This window comes from Rhineura floridana, chromosome 4 (genome assembly GCF_030035675.1).
Source record: "Rhineura floridana isolate rRhiFlo1 chromosome 4, rRhiFlo1.hap2, whole genome shotgun sequence".
Lineage (NCBI taxonomy): Eukaryota > Metazoa > Chordata > Lepidosauria > Squamata > Rhineuridae > Rhineura > Rhineura floridana.
In genome coordinates, this window is record NC_084483.1 from 211,514,242 (window position 1) to 211,534,459 (window position 20,218).

Consider the following 20,218-nt stretch of genomic DNA (forward strand, 5'->3'; position numbering starts at 1 on the left):
GAAGAGAAAAGGTGGGCGGGGCGAAGCTGTGGCTGTTAGGAAGGGGCCCTGCGTTTCTGCACTGGCCACGATGCTTACTGGCTGTGTGACCCTTTCCCTTCAGCTCTGCTACCTTTCCTAGCTCTATAGGCGGCAGCGCATGCGCGTGCGGCCGCAAAAGAGAGCCCCGCTCGCCCGCCTACCTGCCGGTCCCATCCCGATGGAGGCGCTGAGGGCGGCGGGCCGGGCCGTGCTCCGGAGCCCCAGCCTCGCCCGCCACCGCCTGGCCGTCGCCCGCCTCCGTCACCACCGTGAGTGAAGAGGGGCGCCCCGGCCGAGTCTCTGCCCCCTCCCCTCGGCGGCCGTTGCTAGGAGACGGCGGGACGCTGAGCCCCTCCCTCAGGCCCCACGTGCGGGCCCGGGACGGGAGACCCGCTCCCCGGCGGAGAGGCCGCCCCCGCCCGCCTTGATGGGGCCGCGGGAGCGGTGGAGGAGCCCCCGCCGGGACTGCGGCTGCAGGGCGAGCCCCTTGCCCGGGGCAGCCGCAGCAGCTCCGCCAATGGGCGCCAGCGGGGCTTGCTTCTGAGTAGGCCAGCGGGCGAGGGGCCTCCCCGGGCTGCCCTCTTGTTGCCGTCCGCCCTCCCACCTGTGGCCAGCTCGGTCTCTGAAGGCCCAAGATTTCCCCGGCGGGGTTCCTACATGGATCGCGCCCACCTGGAGAGGAAGGGGGGCGGCGGCTGCCTCCTTACCTCCCTCCCGGCCGGGCCTTCAAGAAAAAGATTGCTGACCTCAGCTCCAGGGCTAAGCGCTTTGCCTTTCGCTGCCCAGCCTGGTAGCATCCGCCTGCGCTGGAAGCCGGCCTGCAGTGTCGGTGGGTGCGTAGAAAGAAAAGGGGCCCCGCAGCAGCAGCAGCAGCAGCAAAGGGGGCACCCAGGAATCCTAAGGTTGCAACTGGGTGCATATCTACTCTGAAGTAAGCTCCACTGGGTTCAGTGGGACTTACTGCCGGGTAAGTGTACATCTGATTGCAGCCCCTCAATCAGCTTTTGCTTTCCCATTCTGTGGTGAACCCTTGCACCCACCTTTTCCCCAGAACTAGGACTCAAGGTGGTTTACAATTAAAAAAAAAACAGCTAGAAACATCTAGGTAAAACATAGAGTTATAATTAAAGTTCTGAAAAGCCTGTTGGAATAGAAACGTCTTCACCTGCCGGTGGAAGGATAGCAGAAAGGGAGCCTGTCTAACCTCCCTAGGGAGGGAGTTCCAGAGCCTTGGGGCAGCCACTGAGAAGGCCCCGTCTCCTGTGTTTCCACCAGACGTGCCTGTGAGGGAGAAAAGGGACTCCCCTGACAATCTCTGAGTTCAGACAGACTCTTATGGGAAGATCACTCTTCATCTAGGCTGCATCTTGCACAAGGTCCAGTTGCTGCTCTCAGGCTCAGATTTAGGTGCCACACAGCGAATCCCCAAACAATGGTAGACAAAAAGGCTGCAATATTTACTTGAGAATAAGCCCCTTTGAACACACAGACCTACTTCTGAATAAACGTGTAGGATTCTATGGGCTTTGATGAAAGGTAGTAAGTTAATGAAATAAGAAAATAATAATAGTTGGGAATGGAGGCAACAGCTGAAGCATAGCAATGTTGCACACGCATTTACTGTGGCACAACAAAAGGGAGTGGCCACCACCAATGCCATGTTTTCCAATGTTCAGATGTGTGTGCCATTGCTTAAATAGCCAAGGCAGCACCGCGCACCCACAAGAGGCAGGTATCGGTGGCTTAGGCATACAAAAAACTTTTTTTGGGGGGGGGTACCACACAGGGAAACCCCCAGAGTAGCCCAATGAGGACTGAGCATGCTCAGCTGGCATGGAATACTGACCGGGGTGGGGTGGGGAGGTGGAATGGAGTATCCTGTTTGAGGACATGGCTGATGGATTGTAACACTCTGTACTTACCACCTGGCAACATTGTAGTGCAGGTTCCAGTTGTGTTAATGAAATGTACACAGAGGAGCCTTCCCCTTGCGCAGGCCAAACCGTCTTGGGTGGGGGAGTGTGTACAGCTGGCTTTGTTTTATGCAACTCTTGTGTTTATGGGGAAGCACTCAGGAGTCTTTTCTGTACAGAATGGTTGCAAGAAGCCTGCACTCCAGGAATGCCACCCTTGGGGTTGACACAGCAGGGGCAGCATTTGCTGAAGAAAGCTGCCTTGTCTTCCAGAGCTCCCTGAGACTTGGGCTGACATGCGTGAGCCGCTTCTGGAGGGGATGGGCTTTGCCCTCAAGTACCTGGGCATGACACTGGTGGAGAAGCCGAAAGGGGAGGACATGGCAACGGCAGCTATCCACCGGATCATTGACATGGTAGGTGAGAGATGCCTTTCTGTTCTTCCTGTGGCTTTCTACCTCTGCTTTAAACTGAGCCCAGAAGTGACTATCGCGTGGTGAGGTTGCGTAGAGGAGTTATATACTTGGATTGTTTGGCGCAGCTGGCAGCTGCATTTTGGACCAATTGACATTTCCAAGCTGTTTTTAAAGACATGCTCATGTAGAGAGCTTTGCAGCAGGTGAACCTGGTAGTAACTAAGAAAAACATGGATAAATGACATTCTTTAGAGGTGGGCAGTGAGGTGGCCATGTTTTCTGACGATACTAAATTGTTCAAGGTTGTTTAAAAGGGATTGTAAAGAGCTCCAAAAGGACCTCTCCAAATTGAGTGAATGGGTGGTAAAATGGTAAGTGCAATTCAAAGTAAATAAGTGTAAAAGGATGAATATCAGGGCAAAACAAAATTTAATTTCACATACATACTCATGGGGTCTGAAATGGCAGTGACTGACCAGGAACAAGACCTTGGGGTCCTAGTGGATAGCTCGATGAAGATGTCAACCCAGTGTGCAGCAGCTGTGAAAAAGGCAAATGCCATGCTAGGGATCATTAGCAAAGGCATTGAAAATAAAACTGCCAATGTCATAATGCTGTTGTGTAACTCTCAGAAAAGGGCAACCAGAACAATCAAGGGACTGGAGCAACTCCCCTATGAAGAAAGTTGCAGCATTTGGCGCTTTTTAGTTTAGAGAAAAGGCAAATCAGAGAAAATATGATAGAAGTGAATAAAATTATGCATGGCATGGCGAAAGTGGGTAGATTTCTCCAAGGCAGCGTGCTTTCAAATACCATTTGGTGGAAACAGCGGGAGAGTGTTCTTTGCACTCAGGTCCTGCTTGTGGGGTTCCCATGGGCAGTTGATTGGCCGTTATAAGAACAGGGTGCTGGATTAGATTGACCTTTGGCCTGATGCAGCCAGCTCTTCTGATGTTCTCTCTCACAGTGCTAGAACTCGTGGACATCCAGTGAAGCTGAATGTTGGGAGATTCAGGCCACACAAAAGAAAGTCTTCACACAGCACATAGTTAAACAATGGAATTTGCTCCCACAGTAGGCAGTGATGTCCGCCAACTTGAATGGCTTTGAGAGAGGATTAGACAAATTCATGGAGGGCAAGGCTATTAGTGGTTGCTAGCCATGATGGCTACTTTCTCCCTCCACAGTCCAAGATGAGAAGCTTCTGAATACCAGTTGCTGGGCACTGAGGGAGGGGAAAGTGTTCTTGTGCTTTGGCCCGGCTTGTGGGCCTTCCGTTGGGGCATCTGGTTGCCCACTATGAGGAGAGGATCTTGGACCATTGGTCCATTGATGGTCCATTGTCTGATCCAGCAGGTTAGACTGCAGCTGGTAATTCAGCAAATGCTGATTAAAGTTGTCTGCTTGCTGAAGGGCTAATTGAAGGCTCAAGGAGGGGTTTGTTCTCACACTGACACAGCGCTGACACAGCTGCGGCTGTTTTTGTTTGTCACTGGCTGAGGATCATGTTGGAGATCATATCTGTTATGGTTGCCCCATTTCAAAAAAGGATGCTTTAGAGCTGGGAAAATGTAACCAAGGGCAACCAAAAGCATCAGGGGTTGGTGCACTTTCCCCATGAGGAAAGGTTATACCATTTGGGAATTTAGAAAAACTTTTTTTTTCATGATAGAGGCTTATAAAGTAATCCGTAGTGTGGAGAAAGTGGATAGTGAGAAATTTCCCTCCCTCTCACAATGAACTCCAGTTCATCCAGTGAAACTGATTGGGAGGAGATTCAGGACAGACAGGAGGACGTCTTTCTTCACACATCAAGGCAGCATAGTGAAACTATTAAGACGGGATGATAAGCACCCATCTTAGAGGTCTTAAGGCTGTGGGCACACTAGTCCCTTCACAAGCAGCGAGAATGTTTTTTCTGGCTGCGTTTTGAAGCAATTCTGCCCTCGGCTGGACACACCACCCATCCCCACTGCTAACTTCAGGCCTTTCAGGACCGTCCACATTAAAGTATTAGGCCAATCACTGCCTCTGCCTGAGCCTACAGCAAAGTGTTTCCATTGGCCACACCTGGAGGGGCAACAGGTTGATCTACCAATCAGCGGAGAAATGTGTCTGAAGCGGAATTTTTTAAAAACCTGCACTGGAGCTGATCTGATCAGGTTTTAGAGAAAAAAGGGTTTGACTAGCATCATCTGCCCCCACTTTCAGAAAAGAAAGGTGGAGACACACTGGAATGGCACAACCACAAGTGTGTCTCTGCCCTAAAAGGGGATTGGACCAATTCATGCAGGAGGAGGCTATCTGTGGGCATTCGCCATCTTCACAGAATGCCTCCCTGGGCTCCTGCTGGGAGGAAGGGCGGGATATAAATCAAATAATAAATTAATTAATAAGAATGGGGCTTTTTCAGGTTCCACCCTCTGAGTACCACTTGCTGGAGGAGGTGGGATAGGGGAACAGTGGGGGGGGATACTTCTTGGAAGTATCTGTTAGGAAGAGAATGCTGGGCTAGAGGGACTTTGCTTTAGTCCAGGAGAGCTCCCCTCACATGCATCTCCCCAGTCTCAGTCTCTCCTCCCGCCCTCAGGCTCGGGTGGGGCCCAAGAAGTTCCGGAAGGTGGTTCTGACTGTCTCGCCACGAGGCCTTTCTCTGCAAGATGCTGAGACCAAGGAGACCATTGGAAACATCTCCATTTACAGGTGTGAGGCATGTGGTGGTGGTGAGGGCATCCCTGCTGCTGGGCAGCGCTGATGAAGGGGAGCGTGGAGTGGGCATCTCCCTGGGTGGGGTAACTTGGCACTGCTGTCTGGGTAAGGACCTGCCAGGTTGGGCCTTGACTAGTCTTTTCCCTTGGGTAAAAAGCATGCGACTGGCCACGATGGAAAGCCAGATTAGAATAACAGAATCGTAGATGCTTGTTTGGTTCTCCATTGTGCCCAGTCACATGATTTTTACCAAGGGAAAAGAGGAGTCAAGGCCCATCCCGGCAGGTCCTCACGCGGACAGCAGTGCTGAGAGCCACGGTCCACTCAGAGTCCCTGCTGGGCCTGCCCTCGAGCATTTCTTGCCAAACTCAGACCTGCCATCCTGTGCGATGTGGCCTGTTGAGTTGCTCCGTCACATTTCGTTCCTGCTGACTTGGAAGGGCCTGTGCTGTGCCTCTGACTTTCTCTGCCAGCAGAATGGGGACAATGTGTGTGTTGTGGCATCACCGCCCCTCCTCTTGCTCCTGCGTGGCCAGTACTGTGGGTGCCACCCTTGTATGCTGGCATCTGCTCTTGTGTATCCTGGCAAAACCTCCTTTCCTACTCCTGCTTCTGCCGTGTCCTGAGGCCCTCCTGCTGTTGCCGTGTGCTGAGTGCCTCTCCTGCCCTCTTGCAGGATTTCCTATTGTACCACAGACAAGCTGCAGAACAAAGTCTTTGCCTACGTGGCCCAGAACCCCCAGAGTGGAGCTCTTGAGTGCCATGCTTTTCTGTCGCCCAAGAAGAAGATCGTAAGCACTTTGTTCACCGAGCGGGGTGGGGGACGGATGGACAAGGACCAGGTGCTGGGCTGGGCCCAGTGCCACCGTTCTTCTGGGGCTGCCTTGGGGAGGTGTTTGTGCTCTGGCCCCTGCGCTCCCCTGCAGACGGATTCCCCGCCTCCCTTCCTCCCGGGGATCTTTGAAGGGGGTGCTGCCTCACCAGTTGCCCTCGTTCTCTCTTGCCTGCAGGCCCAGGCGGTGACTCTTACTGTGGCTCAGGCTTTCCAGGTGGCCTTGGATCTCTGGGAGGCTGCGCAGGCAGGTACAAATGACCCAGTGGGCACCTGCTGTGCTTTTTGCCACCTCCCTGTTGCCACCGTTGGGAGGCAAGGGCTCCAGTGCCTTCTCCCTGCCTTGGGGCTCAGTCTCACCCACCCCAAAACTGACTCCTCTGAGCCTGCCCTTCCTTTCCAAGGTGGGGGGAGGCGAGGGTGAGGGCAGGAGCTGGTTTTCACGTCCAGGGTGGGAGGTGACTCCTTTTAGTCTCTAGTAGGAAAACGGATTCATAACCGACTTGAAGGCGCATAACAACAGCAGCCATGTGGGAAAGGGGTCAGGCTTATTGGCCTCAGGGCATTCTCCCCATCAGGCTCCAGGGAAGAGGAGGGGGAGGAGCAGCAGCCCACCTTCGGGCCACTGTGCCCTGTGGAAAGCACCTGCCAGCCTGCCAGGTCACCTGTTGGCAGCCCCCCCTTCAAGACAAACTTTGAGGTACAGTATTGGGCATGCTCCCCATCTCCCCATGACCTGTTGGCTCTGAGGGCCAAGAGATTCCTGCTTCTCATTGTTTTGCTGTGGGGGTGGGTGGCCCGCAGATGCCCCCGCAGCACATCTTGGGCTCTGCTTCCTACATCCACCCCTACCTTCCTGTGTGCTGCCATGGGGGGAAGATGGAGTGGGGCTCCTGGGACGCTCCAGAAAACCTTGCAACCATCTGACTTTCTCTGGCACTAGGAAGAAGAGGAGGAGGAAGGTGGTCTCAATGAAGCCTTCTCTGGGTAGGCGTCTCATGGCTGTGCCCGGGTCAGCTCTTGGAATGGGGGTCAGGGCCTTGGGCTTCTCCACGCCTGGCGGGTGCACTGGGTGGCCTACCACAGGACTTGTGGAGTGAGTAGGAAGCAGGGGGGCTCCCACTGCTGATCTGTCTTTGCTCTAAGCTCCATGGAAGACGCGGGCTGCCCCAGCACAGGTATTGAGCTCTGGCGGCCTCTGGCATTGCCCTGCCCTCTTGGCCAAGCATCCACTTTTGCCTGTGATAGAGGATGGGGGCCCTTCCAAAGGGTTTCATTTCCTTTTCCCGATTTCTCCTCCTTCCTGGGAAAGGGGGTCCTGCACCCCCACATGTACTCTTCGTTCTGCTCTTCCCCCCAATTCCAACTGCTGGAGCTCCCCCTCACTCCCCCCCCCGCATTTCTGTCCATCTGCATTTCTCTCGAGTGGCTCTGCCTACGTCCTTGTGTGTTTCAGATGTGGGAGGGCCTGTGTTGGGGGGCTCTCCAGTCACGCGCCTCCAGCCAGTGGCAGCCTGGGGCAGCAGCCCTCCAGCAGCTCCCTGCCGCCAGGGATGTTTTTCTAAGGCACCTCCTGACACTGTCGCCGCCATCCTTGCTGTTAACCTCCTGGACTGTTCCTTGTCTGCCATTTGCAAAGGACTGGCCAGTCTTCTCCCAACCCCCCAAAGTGGCGCTGCCTTTCTCTGAGCCTCAGCCTCTCTTAGTGGCAGCAGCAGTGGCCTCAGGCCCCCAGCAGCACTTGGGGTGCTCAGCTGGAATCCTCCACCGTGGTTGGGGGGTTGTGTCTTGGAACTCTTCTGTGTCTGCTGTCTGCGCACACAAACATGGCCTGGACCTTGGGCGGGGGGAGTGTTCAGATTTTCAGCAAAGACACACACACGCTGCCATATTGGGAAGCGCTGCTTTGAGTGCAGCTCAATCCTCCCTTCTTGCCTCCCCTCTGCCTGTCAGGCTCCGGGGGGGGGGCGGCCTCCCCTTCCAGTAGCTCATCACTGCCAAATCACAGCTTTGTAGCAAAAGAGGAGTTTTTAATGTCCTTTCCTAAAGAGAAATAAACTATTTCTACTGCTGTTGTACTCGGCCGTCTTTCCTTGCAGCAGCCTCAGCCTGTTTTGGGGGGCGAGGGGTAGTGAGTGACACAGCAGGGCCAGCTCTTGGGGAGCCCCACTTGCACCCAGCTGGGGCCACAGCCCCCATGCTCTGTAGTCCCTCCTCCTGCTCTTTTCCCTGGGGTGGGAGCAACGTTTGGCACTCTGCCCTGGAGGGCTGTCGGCTTGTGGGCTGATGCTGTGCGTCATGGTGTTTCTTCCTCTTGGGCTGCCCTCACAGTGCCAGGAAGGGACAGGTTCAGCCGTGCCTGAACACAGGAGGACGATTGGAGCACTCCTGCGGGGCAAGATGGCTGGGGAAGGCAAGCGGGTGGTTCTACAGCCCCGCTCTTTGCTCCTACTTTGGCATGGGCCAGGGCAGGAGAGATTCTGGGCTTTTGGTGCAGAGTGGGCCCTGGAGCATGTGTGGCTGCCTGACCTGAGGAAATGGGGGGGAGGTTGTTTGCTGCATTGAGGGCCCCGAGCCATTCTTGGTCCCTGCCCTGCCCTCGTACAGCTGGAGGGAAAGAAGGGAATGGGGCACCAAGGCCTGCCCCAGTCTCTTGCCTGGGCTGAAGTGATTGTCACCAACACCCCCCCCCCCCAATGCAGCACTCTGAGCTGAGGCCTGAGGCTGGAAGAGCTGGATTCCTGGAAGACAGCAGCAGGTGCTGGTGTTTGCATGCCACAGGTGGCCCATGCAGGTTTCTCCTTGCTTGGCTGGGCTGATGGGAGAGGGATGGGCGGCTGAAGGGGGCGCTCCTGATCCTGGAAGGCTTTTCGTTGCTTTGACTGGAGACAGGGTGGGGGAAGGCAGGCAGGCAGTTGGCATTTTTACCCAGGGAAGGAAGGGAAGAGGTGTTTGGCAGATTCAAGGTGCTGGTTTTGACCTATAAAGCCTTACACGGTGTGGGACCACAATACCTTGTGGAACGCCTCTCCCGCTATGAACCTACCCGTTCACTTCGTTCAATATCCAAGGCCCTCTTCCAGGTACCAACTCATCAGGATTCCCGGAGGATTGTTATTAGATCTAGGGCCTTTTCTGTGGTGGCCCCTGAACTGTGGAACAGCCTACCTGTGGAGATACGCCTGGCGCCTTCGGTACTTTCTTTTAGGCGCCAGGTTAAGACCTGGCTATACTCCCAGGCATTTTAATGTTAAATGTGTTTCATTTAATTTTTTTTTCGTTTAACTTGTTGCTGATTTTATTGTAATTTTATTGTAATATTGTATTTTAATCTTGTTTTGTTCACCGCCCAGAGAGCTATTCGCTATGGGCGGTTTAAAAATGAAATAAATAAATAAATAAATAAACAAGCCCCTGCCAAAGCCTTTCCCGTAACAGTGGGGTCAACCAGAACTGCATTTACTGGGGGGGTGGAGCTAAGAGCAAGGAAGGAGGCTTGTACCCAGCGTGGGGTGTGAAGGCAGCCCTTCGAGGCCCACAGGGATTGTTTCTTTCCTCTGCAGGCCCCACAAAAGAGCATGGAGGTGTTTCCCCCACCAAGCCTTGGGTCTGGATCCTCTCAGGAGCCAATGTGGTGGAGCTCCCCCCCCACTCCGGTTTCTCTGCAGGTGCCCAAAGAGCTCTGGCAAAGTCTGCCCAACATTCCTCTCTTGATGGCCGCCCGCCAGGGGCCAGTCTCAAGTTTTCACCACAGCGGAGCCACTGGGAGGGCCAGGGGCGAGTGTGTATCGGGGGGCAAGCTGCACCTTCAGCTTTCCTTCAGGCTCAGCCTGCAATGCCAACAGAAGTGAGGCTGCTAGAAGACAGACTACAGGGGTGGCTGTGGTGCTGCCACCGCCGTATGCAGCCATTTGGCAGGCTGTTTGCTGTGGCCCAGACCCAGATTTCTGCAAGTGTTGGGGCAAGAGGTCGGAGGCCCCCTTTCCGCATGCACCCTGCCTGGCTGTCTCCATGCAGATCCCCTCAGGGTTGAGAAGCTGTGATTCTTGGCATGCAGGGGAAGAGGAGGCAGGCCGGCTGGCCAGGCAGGTCCTCAAGGGCTCTGGCCTGTGGCAGCAGCTACACTTCAATGATATTGACAGATGGCGATTTCTTCTGTGAAAGAGAAAAAAGGTGATTGCAGGAACAGGAGGCGAGGCAGAGCAGTTGATGAGGAACCCCTTAGGAGCCTGCCTGTGGCACCCCCCCTTTCTGCACCCCCTTGCCCAAGGGCTGTGCTTGCTTCCACATCCCCTCACTCCAGGCTGCAGGGCACACACACACCCCGCAGCTGGGTTGTCACTCAGCACACCCTATGTAGCATTGGCCACCAAGAATAGGATGGGGCGTGCGTGTCACTTTCTGTAATTTGAGAAAGACAAAAGAAAGATCCTTATTCTTCTCATGCCCGCCCAGCTCCCGTTATTTCCCGAGTCTGTTGTGGACTGCAAGGTCCGCGGGGCAGGGGCCTGTGAGCCGCCTCGCGCCTGCTACTGCTGCCAATCGTGGTCCGTCTCGGGTCCGAGCAGCTGACCGGAGCGGCCCGCCTCGAGGCTACCCCGCGGCGCCGAGCGCAGCCGTTGGCGGCCCGGCCGGCCGAGCGCTCCTGCCCGGGTGTCTTGGCTCTCGGCCGCCCCGCGCTTCCCTCGTCCCCTCCGGGGAGGCTCCCGCTCGCCGGGCCCTGCCCCCCGTCCCGCTCGCGGAGGCGGCGCTGACCTTGCTGCGGAGCAGCTCCCCCGCCGGCCGCTCCGGCGTGCTGCGCTCCGAGGAGGGCTTGTTCTTCTCCTTGGGGGCGTTGTTGGAGTCGCTGTCCTTGATGACGTCGTACTGCTTGCAGAAGAGCGCGATGACCGCTGGCGAAGGGGCGGCAGGGAGCGAGGGAGGGAAAGAGCGAGGCGCGTGAGGCCGGGCGGGGGTCTCTCTCTCTCCCGGCCCCCGCCCTGGCAGAGTGGCTGCCGGACTTCCGCGCCCCTTCTCCCGACGCGCTCAGCCGCCTGCTGGCCCCACTGCCGCCTGAAGCTTCCCCCTCCCTCCTGCAGGGACCTCCCGAAACCCACCCCGCGCCCCCAGTTTGCCCCGCCGACGTCGGCTGCTGGTTCCCAGATTGTTTGAGCAAAAGTTCGAAAGGCAGCTCGGTCAGAAAACTTAGAAAGAAACCAACGTTTATATGGTCCTGAACCCCAAAAGAAGCGTTTCTGCCCAATATCATAGAACTTTTGGACCTGGGGACTCTTGCAGATCTACGTCATTTGATTCACTCAAAACGGCCATTCCCCACAATACATGATAACCCCAGATGGCTTATCTGCTTTAGGGCTTCTTCCCACCAGGGCGTCTGGCCGGCCGCTGTGAGACCCGACTACTGACTGGAGGGGGCCTATTTGGTTTGATCCAGCTGCAGCCAGGCTCTCCTTATGTTCTTACTGAACCAGGTTCAAACCAGTGCACAGCCACCTCTGCCAATAGCAGCCAAAATATGCAGAAAAGAATAAGGCATTTGGGATGTGCACCGTGAAATACCTGGGAGGGAGGGGTGCACTTTAACTGAAATGGCACACCCAGAGAGCAGTGTGTCCTCTAGAAGGATTCTTCTCATGCCCATGGCCAGTCTGTCGGATTCATTGCGCAATGTGTGTTTCCTGGGTGGGAAACTTTGGAGGGAGGAGAGTAAGAGCCCTGCTACTTTGTTGCCGGCCCCCTCCAAATGTGTCCCTGTAAAGACTACAGTGGGGTCAACTTCATCAAATGCTATGGCCTCTGGTTCATGGAAGCTTGCGCTACAGTTAAGCCTTTGAAATGGAAATGGACTGCCTTCAAGTGGATCCCGACTTATGGCGACCCTACGAATAGGGTTTTCATGGTAAGCGGTATTCAGAGCCTCCCTCTGAGGCTGAGAGTCAGTGACTGGCCCGAGGTCACCCAGGGAGCTTCATGGCTGTGTGGGAATTCGAACCCTGCTCTCCCAGGTCGTACTCCAACACTGTAACCACTACACCACACTGGCTCTCTAAAATGGAAATGGACTGCCTTCAAGACGATCCTGACTTATGGCAACCCTACAAATAGGGTTTTCATGGTAAGCGGTATTCAGAGGGGGTTTCCATTGCCTCCCTCTGAGGCTAGCCCTCCCCAGCTGGCTAGGGCCTGCTCAGCTTGCCACAGCTGCACAAGCCCTCCCCTTCCTTGTCCGCAACTGCCAGCTGGGGGGCAACTGGGCTCCTTGGGACTCTGCAGCTTGCCCACGGCTGCACAGGTGGCAGGGCACGTAACCGCAGAGCCACTCACAGTGGGGTGGTCTTTAGCTGGCCCTTGACACCCAGGAGACACGAGCGGCGATTTGAACTCATAGACTCTGGACTCCCAGCCAGGCTCTCCTCCCCACTGTGCTACACCAGCCGTCGTTAAGGTACCGCAAAATGCTCTGCTGCTCTTTCCTGGGGAAATTGCCGTCTCTTTGCTCTTTCCTGTCAACAAGGCTCCTGCTGGTCTTCCCCCTGGCCCATCTGGCCTGACACATGTACGGCCGTTCAGTGGGATGTCGCTTCTCAACTAACTTGCTGGCAAATCAGTCTGCTGTTGGTCTAAACCCTGGAGGTGGGACCATGCAACCCCCTCACCAGGGGATGCAGAAGAGGGCCAAGATGGCACATTATTCCTATCCAGGGGTCCTGGATGGCCTCCATGAGATGAGAGCCAGGGGCGCTGTACTGCAGTGGTTCTGGCCTTATCTATGGGGCTGGTTCCAGAGAGCAGCCATGAGTAGTTGGGCTTCAGCTCCATTATGCCATGGGGTGCCTCAGGCTACTGTTCTTGCCCCCAATGCTGTTTAACAGCCAGATGAAGCCATTGGGAGCGGTCATTAGGCATTTTGGACTGAGGTGTCATCAATTTGCTGATGACAGCTTTATTTTTCCATTGCATCCAAGACGGAAGTAGCCGTGGACTAGTGCCTGGATGCAGAGGTGGGCTGGATGAGCGCCAGTAAACTGAAGCTGAATCCTGGTAAAATGGAGGCACTGTAGGTGGGCAGTTCCTGGTTTCAGGAACTGGGAAATCTGCCTGTTCTAGATGGGGTAGCACACTGGAGGCCCAGTGGCAAGGAGCACCTAGTGCCTGCTTTGGCTGGTAGGGCAGCGAAGATCACTCCTGGACAGGGATAGCTTATCTGCTATAATCCATGTATTGGTAACCTCACAACTGGATTACTGTAACACGCTCTGTAAGGGGCTCTCATTAAAGTTGGTTTGGAAGTTGCAGCAAGTGCAGAAGGCTGCAGCAAGCCAGTTCAGTGGGGCTTCCTACTTTGCATAGGACACTGCTGCTGAGGAAGCTGCACTGCCTGCTGAGCCAAGGTTAAGGTGCTGGATTTGACCTATAAAACTCTAGTCCCAGGCTATGGTCCGAAGGCACGTGAGGGCAGCGTCTGGTCAGTGCCTGGATGGGAGACTGCCTGGGAGCCATATGTAAGCCACCTTAGGTTTCTATCATGAAAAGAAAGGTGGGGTAGAAATGCTGTGGCACCCCCATTTCTTTTAAAGCATTCCATAGTTTTTCATGATCTGCACAATCAAAGGCTTTGCTGTAATCTATAAAGCACAGGGTGATTTTCTTCTGAAATTCCTTGCTCCATTCCATTATCCAACTTATGTTTGCAATAAGATCTCTGGTGCCTCTTCCCTTTCTGAATCCAGCTTGGATGTCTGGCATTTCTCGCTCCATATATGGGAAGAGCCTTTGTTGTAGAATCTTGCGCATTACTTTACTTGCATGGAATATTAAGGCAATAGTTCAATAATTACTGCATTCTCTGGGATCCCCTTTCTTTGGAATTGGGATATATATTGAACGCTTCCAGTCTGTGGGCCATTATTTAATTTTCCATATTTGCTGACAAATTTTTGTCAAAATTTGGACAGATACAGTCTCAGTAGCTTGTAGCAACTCTATTGATATGCCATCTGTTCCTGGTGATTTGTTTCTTCCAAGTATTTTAAGAGCAGCTTTCACCTCACATTCTAAAATTTCTGGTTCTTCATCATATGGTTCTTCCGTGAATGAATCTGTCATCCTTGTATCTCTTTTATAGAGTTCTTCAGTGTATTGCTTCCACCTTCCTTTTATTTCATCTCTGTCAGTCAGTGTGTTGCCCTGTGGATTATTCAACATCCCTACTCTTAGTTTAAATTTCCCTTTCATTTCTCTAATCTTTTGGAATAGGGCTCTTCTTCTGCCTTTTTTGTTTTCCTCTTTATTTCTATGCAATAGCTATTGTAATGGTTTTCTTTGTCCCTACATACTAGTCACTGCATTATTGCATTTAGGATGCATTTGGACAAGTTGAAGTTTCTGAGTCATATTCAAGGGCAGCCCCACAGAGAGCACATTGCAGTTATTCAGTCTAGAAGTACACGGAGCGCAGAGTATGGTGGCCAAGTCATCTTTGTCCAAAAGAGGCCTTCCAGGGGAGTGCAACCCCATCCAGAAGAAGACTTAGGGGAGATATGATAGCACTCTTCAAGTACTTGAAAGGTTATCACACAGTGGAGGGCCAGGATATCTTCTCAATCACCCCAGAGGTCAGGACATGGAATAAAAGGCTCAAACTACAGGAAGCCAGATTTCAACTGAACATCAGGAAAAACTTCCTGTTAGAGCGGTACGACAGTGGAACCAATTACCTAGGGTGGTGGTGGGCTCTCCAACACTGGAGGCATTCAGGAGGCAGCTGGACAGCCATCTGTTGGGAATGCTTTGATTTGGATTCCTGCATTGAGCAGGGGGTTGGACTTGATGGCCTTATAGGCCCCTTCGAACTCTATGATTCTATAATTGTATGACCTCCTGGACATGAGAACTCTGGACACATAACACCTCTGTCTCTTCAGGATTTAGCCTCAATTTATTGGTACATGTCCTACCCATCACCACCTCCAAGCGCCGCACCAGCCCCTCAACCGCCTCTCCTGATTCAGCTAGAACAGAGAGACAGAGTTCTGTGTCATCTGCATATTGATAACACCTCACTCCAAATCTCCTGATGCCAGCTCCCAGCGGCTTCATATAGATGTTTAATAGCATGGGGGACAAGATAGAACCCTGCAGAACACCACAGGACAGCTCCCATGGTGCCTGACAGTAGCCACCCAAAACTACTTTTTGGAAGCGGCCCTGGAGGTATGAGCAGAACCAGCAAAGTGCAGGGTCCCCAACACCCACCTCCCTGAGATGCTCCAGAAGGATGCTGTAGTCAACAGTATCAAAAGCAGCCCAGAGATCAAAGACAATGAGCAGGGTCACATTGCCAGCCAGGCCTGTAGTGCTAGGGGAGCCTGCCTCCCCTAAAAATATTCTGTGCCCCCTATTTTTTCTTTACCAAAATAAAATAAAATAAAATTCTTACTGAATTTTTTCCTGCTGTTGCCTTTTTGGTGTCCCCCCAAGCGTTTAGACCAGCACGAGCCTGGACACTGCCCTGTCCCCCCAGCCTGAGGAGCCTCGGGAGAACCTCCCTCCCCCTGCCCCCCCCCAGACTCACCTGCCCACATGAGGAGCACAGCCACGATGATGACAATTTCCCCGGTCTGCAGCTGCCGCTCCTTGTCCAGCCCCTCCATTGTGATGTCTCCTGTACAGAGAGGGAGAGGGAGAGGAGGAGTGGCTTGGATGGGGAGTCCCCTCCCTTGGGAAGCTGCCTTTTATTGAGCCAGCCATTGGCCTATGTAGCTCAATACTGTCTGCACTGACTGGCAGCAGCTCTCTCGTGTGTCAGGCAGGGACTTTCTCTCAGCGCTTGGGGCCTTCTGCTGCAAGGCAGATGCTCTGCCACTGAGCCACGGCCCTCCCCCGCTTCTTGTGGGGAAGGAAGGGAAGGGGCCCCTCGGTGGTGGCTCCAAGGCTGCCCTGCTTCAGGATCGCGGGGCAGAGGGCTCCTCTCCTGACGAGTCAAAGAGGACGCTGCTGCCTGGGAAGGGCCTTTGCTCGCCACCAGCCACTCCTTGGCTTAAGAACAGAAGAGCCTGCTGGATCAGGCCAGTGGCCCACCTAGCCCCGCATCCTCTTCGCTTAATGGCCAACCAGGTGCCCGAATGGGAAACCTGCAAGCAGGACCTGAGCACAACAGCCACTCTCCCCTCCTGCCATTTCCAGCAAGTGGTATTCAGAAGGATCCTGCCTCTGACTATGGGAGCAGAGCATAGCCATCATGGCTAGTAGCCACTGAGAGCCTTATACGCCATGAGTTTGAATTTGGGCTTCCAAGACATTTGCCCCCTCCTGGGACCCTCCACCCTTCCTACCCTGGTTGGAGCTGTTGGATGGGAGGCGGTCGCTCTGCTTCAGGGTGCGGAAGTGGACTCTCTTGCTGGGGTGGCTCTCCCCGTGGAGACCGATGCTCTGCACCTGGATGATGTAGTCGGCATCCTCGGCCAAGTCCCAGAGTACACAGGCCCGGTTCGTGGTGTTCACCTCCCGGATGAAGCGCTGCACCTGCCCGTCCTGCCTCTGCTGGACAGCCAGGGACATGTCAGAGCTGCCAGCCAGCCTGGCAGAGCCCTCCCCCCTTGGCTGAGAAAGGGTTGGTCTGGCTTGGCCTGGGATGTGGAGCTCTTGTTGGAGGGGTTGGGATGCACCTCACCGGGCAGGTGGGTTTGCCTGGGGAAGGGTAGATAGAGGGGCAGACCTCCCTGCTTCCTAGACTGTCTTTGTGACCTCACCTGTGCTGGTGATAGAGTGCTACTTTTAGGGTTGCTGACCTCGTTTCTCGACTCCTCCCACTTGGGAGAGGAGCCTCTTTTCCCTCAGTCTCGCTCTCCCGCAGAGGGGAGGGAGCCAGCTCGGCCCGCCTCTTTTCCGCCCAAGTTGCGTCTTCCATCCTGAGTGGCAGCGTCTCCTTTTCTTGAAGCTGGAGGCTGTCTGGATCGAGGGGGCTCTTCCAAGGGGGGTCCTCTTCCAGTTCAGGTTCTGCCAACATGCAGCCCCAAGCCTAACCGTGCTCTGGGCTGGAGAAGCACCTGGGGGGGGGAGGCAGGCGGTGGGGTGGGCTGGGGCTGGACAGGCCATGGGGTGGAGAAGCAGCAGGGGGCACCAGGCCCCCTCCTCTTCCTGCCCCACACTCACCTGCTGGGAGACGGCATAGCCGATGACCACGTTCCCTCCGGGGACATCCCACGAGACGGTCGCGGAGTTTGCCTTCAGCTGGGTGACAGTTATGTTGACGGGGGACGGGGGCCGATCTGTGATGCAGGGAGAGTGGCTCAGCAGTCAGAGAAAAGCAGATGACTCAGGAAAAGAAATAACAGAACTGTAGAGTTGGAAGGAACCTATGAGGCCATCAAGTCCACCCCCTACAGGAACCCAAGTTAAAACATACCCAACAGGTGACTGCGTCTTGCATGTCTCCAGTGTTGGAGAGCCCACTATCTCTCTAGGTGATTGGTTCCATTGTTGTATGGCTCTAACAGTTAGGAAGTTTTTCCTGGTGCTCAGCTGAAATCTGGCTTCCTGCAATTTGAGCCCATTATTCCATGTCCTGCACTCTGAGACAATTGAGAAAAAGATCCCGGCTCTCCTCTGAGTGGCACCCTTTCAAGTACTTGAAGAGTGCTATCCTGTCTCCCTTCAGTCTTCTCCAGGCTAAACATGCCCAGTGCTTTCAGTCTCTCCTCACAGGGCTTGGTTTCCAGTCTGTGATCATCCTTGTTGCCCCCCTCTGAACCTGTTCCAGTTGGTCTGCATCCTTCTTGGAGTGCAGTGTCCAGAACTGGACGCAGTACTCAAGATGAAGCCTAACCAGGGCCAAACAGAGGCGGAACTAGTACTTCATGTGACTTGGAAATTATCCTGTTAATGCAGCCTAAAACAGCATTTGCTAGGGAGAGCTGTGTGAGGACTTTGGCACAAGGAAGGCCCCGCCATCATGCAACTCTCCTGTTGGCCAGAAGCACCTTTTCATCTGCTCATCTGGAGTCTTTCCAGCTGCTGCTGCTGCTCCTGGCCCCAAGAGCCTTGCAAATTTGAACTCCCCACCTCCCTCTGCATCCGCTCTTTTTCCTGCTAGCTGCTGATCTTTCTGCAAGTGGGGCATCACACACCACAGCGATCACCTTTGAGCCCTGCCGTTTCCTCATATTTCAGGCACTGAATGGCATGCAAACGTTTTCTGTCTTTGTGTTCTGTTTTGCATCCTGCTTTGTCCCTCTGCCTGCTATTCCATCCCGTCCTCCGTAACCAGCAGAGGGGGTCTGTCTTTCTTTGCATGTATTTAGAAACTTACTTATATGTTCCCATCTCACACTGTCAGGGAGCTGCACAGCACTATAAAGACATTTTTATATACAAAAGAAACATTAAACGCCGTACAAAAAGACTGCTTTTGGTGAAAAATGCAGGGGAAGGCCCTTGCTCTGCCACCACAGGGCTGTCTATCACTAACTCTCGTGCAAGAGGGAACCCAGGAGAGGGTTGGGGCTGGAAAGCAGGCAAAGATCACTCCAGGAGTGTCCTTCTGGTCCTACCCAGCTGGGCTAGTTTTATTCTAAGTGCCTGGTTTTCACTGTAGCCATATATTTTGTAAATGCTGTGAGCTATTTTGAGGGCTCCAATCAAAAAGCAGGATACAAATCTATCCATTAAACAATCCATAAAGAAATAAATACATGTCTTGGAAATATCCGGTTAGGACGAGTCACTGATTTGTCTGCTTGCAACAGCCCCAAACGTGCCACTTTCAGAATTCCCAGGCAAGGCTACTCCTTTCCTGTCAAATTACATGTAACTATTAGAGGCTTCCCAACCACATGGGTGCAATTGCTCAACTTCAGTTTTTATGTATTAAAAATATGAAATCCACAAAGCAGGCAAAGGCCAGCCTGGGAGGTGGAAGTGGGTAGATAAGGGGGCAGCTCAAGCTATTCTACCCCCACAGAGGGAGCATTTGCTTCCTTGCCTTGGGCGTCTGGGAGTGAAGAAAGATCCCAGGCAAGGCGCAAGGGGATTGTGCCCCTGCGTGTGTCTCTCATTGGGAAAAAGTGCCTGAAAGGAGATGGCGGTTTGGGGGGACTTTTCTGGGGTGTCTCCGGTCAGCCTGGTGGAGCTGCCTGGACTGAAAATGGCCCACCAGCGCCACCTTCTGGCGGATCAAGGGCAGGTGAGCGGCTGTGGGCATGTGGGGGGTAACCCAGTACTTCCTTCCAGAAGACATTTGCAAACGTGGGCAAAGGCTTCTCACGCATCAGCCTCCGCGCCAGCCAGACTTTTACTCTAATGAAATTGGCTGACGTTCCTCTCCTGGCTGTTGGAAACGGGGAGGGCGGGGCAGTGACCGAGAGCAGAGCAGGGACGGAGCGGTCGAGGGCGGCTTCCAAGCCTGGCTCCTGCTGAGACGGGTAGCCGGGAGGGCTACTGCCAAGAAGCCCTCCCCTCCCTCCCTCCCTCCCTCCGCCCCAGCGCCAGCGCAGGACCCACCGACGGCCTCTGGCGCTGGAAATGAAAGGCTGGTTGGCCGGGTAGCCCCGCGCAGCAGCAAGACCAGCGACCCCCGAGACCCGCCCAGCCGGAGCCGCGCCGAGGGGTGCAAGGGTGCGCCTGCGCGTGGCGAGCGGTGCTCCCGGGCCCCTCGGCCTCGACCCGGGGGGCGTCTCTTTCCCCTCCCTCCCCCGCCGCTCTTGCCTCCGCCACTTACTTGCGCGCACAAGGCACAGGTCGCAGCTGACCAGCACCAGGACGGCCGCCGGGCTGAGGCACACGGGGCGGACAGCCATGGGTCATGGAGCCGGCGGCCGAGAGCCGAGGTCCGGGGTGCGGGCTTCACAGGGAGGGTCGCGCGGGGGTGCCCGCTGTCTCCGCCGTAGCGGCGCCCGGACAGGCCGCTGCCCGCGCCGCGCTCCCTTCCTCCTCCTCCGCAGCGGCGCCCCAGCCTGGTGCGGAGCGTTCTCCCCGTCCGCCTCGCGGCTCCATCCAGGCGGCCCCCAGGCAGCCGAGAGCCCACCTGCGCTCTGCCGCGACCGGAATCCGCTGTAGGGATGGCCCGGCGGCGGCGTTGCTTCTGCAGCACCCGCCAGAGACGGTCCAGGCCGCCAAGCGCCGCCCAAGCGCGGCTGCTCCGCCTCCTCGTCCCCTCCCAGCAGCGGCCGCAGCTCTCCCGACCCGGAGAGGCCCTTGGGCTGGCCAGAGCCGTTGCGTAGTCTGAGCAGGAAGGCGCTCAGCGCCCGCGTAGTCTCCGTCCAAGCCTTTGGCCTCGGGAGGGAGAGGGCTGCCAAAGGATGCGGGGTAGGAGCAGGTCCCAACTACTC

General features: G+C 55.0%; 2 protein-coding genes across 5 annotated transcripts; one reads left to right on the top strand and one right to left on the bottom strand.

Moving 5' to 3' along the window:
* The first annotated feature begins 313 nt into the window (after positions 1 to 313).
* LOC133384082 (low density lipoprotein receptor adapter protein 1-like) lies at positions 314 to 7,969 on the top strand. The gene is made up of 8 exons (XM_061625999.1): positions 314 to 850; positions 2,208 to 2,350; positions 4,941 to 5,053; positions 5,736 to 5,850; positions 6,070 to 6,142; positions 6,470 to 6,591; positions 6,835 to 6,878; positions 7,348 to 7,969. Exons 1-8 carry the CDS (start codon positions 679 to 681, stop codon positions 7,454 to 7,456), a joined length of 891 nt encoding a protein of 296 aa, XP_061481983.1. The 5' UTR covers positions 314 to 678; the 3' UTR covers positions 7,457 to 7,969.
* A 1,365-nt stretch (positions 7,970 to 9,334) lies between these two features.
* On the bottom strand, positions 9,335 to 19,981 carry FNDC4 (fibronectin type III domain containing 4). 4 transcript variants are annotated; one of them, XM_061626003.1, is made up of 6 exons: positions 19,609 to 19,981; positions 17,046 to 17,161; positions 16,226 to 16,430; positions 15,466 to 15,555; positions 10,647 to 10,783; positions 9,335 to 10,043 (listed from the first exon to the last, which is right to left on the bottom strand). In XM_061626003.1, exons 1-6 carry the CDS (start codon positions 19,685 to 19,687, stop codon positions 10,011 to 10,013), a joined length of 660 nt encoding a protein of 219 aa, XP_061481987.1. In that variant the 5' UTR covers positions 19,688 to 19,981; the 3' UTR covers positions 9,335 to 10,010. The 4 variants fall into 4 exon arrangements, with proteins under 4 accessions (XP_061481987.1, XP_061481986.1, XP_061481985.1 ...); XM_061626002.1 differs by having other exon boundaries at positions 16,226 to 16,433; positions 19,609 to 19,980; XM_061626001.1 differs by having other exon boundaries at positions 9,335 to 10,046; positions 19,609 to 19,977.
* Positions 19,982 to 20,218: the final 237 nt, after the last annotated feature.

Coding starts and splice junctions, on each gene's coding strand:
- FNDC4 (XM_061626000.1), bottom strand. CDS start 19,687: ATGGCTGTCCGCCCCGTGTGCCTCAGCCCGGCGGCCGTCCTGGTGCTG. Junction 17,162..19,608: donor CCTGTGCCTTGTGCGCGCAA/GTAAGTGGCGGA, acceptor CCTGCATCACAG/ATCGGCCCCCGTCCCCCGTC. Junction 15,556..16,225: donor ATCCAACAGCTCCAACCAGG/GTAGGAAGGGTG, acceptor CTCTCTGTACAG/GAGACATCACAATGGAGGGG.
- LOC133384082 (XM_061625999.1), top strand. CDS start 679: ATGGATCGCGCCCACCTGGAGAGGAAGGGGGGCGGCGGCTGCCTCCTT. Junction 2,351..4,940: donor TCCACCGGATCATTGACATG/GTAGGTGAGAGA, acceptor TCCCGCCCTCAG/GCTCGGGTGGGGCCCAAGAA. Junction 5,851..6,069: donor TGTCGCCCAAGAAGAAGATC/GTAAGCACTTTG, acceptor TCTTGCCTGCAG/GCCCAGGCGGTGACTCTTAC.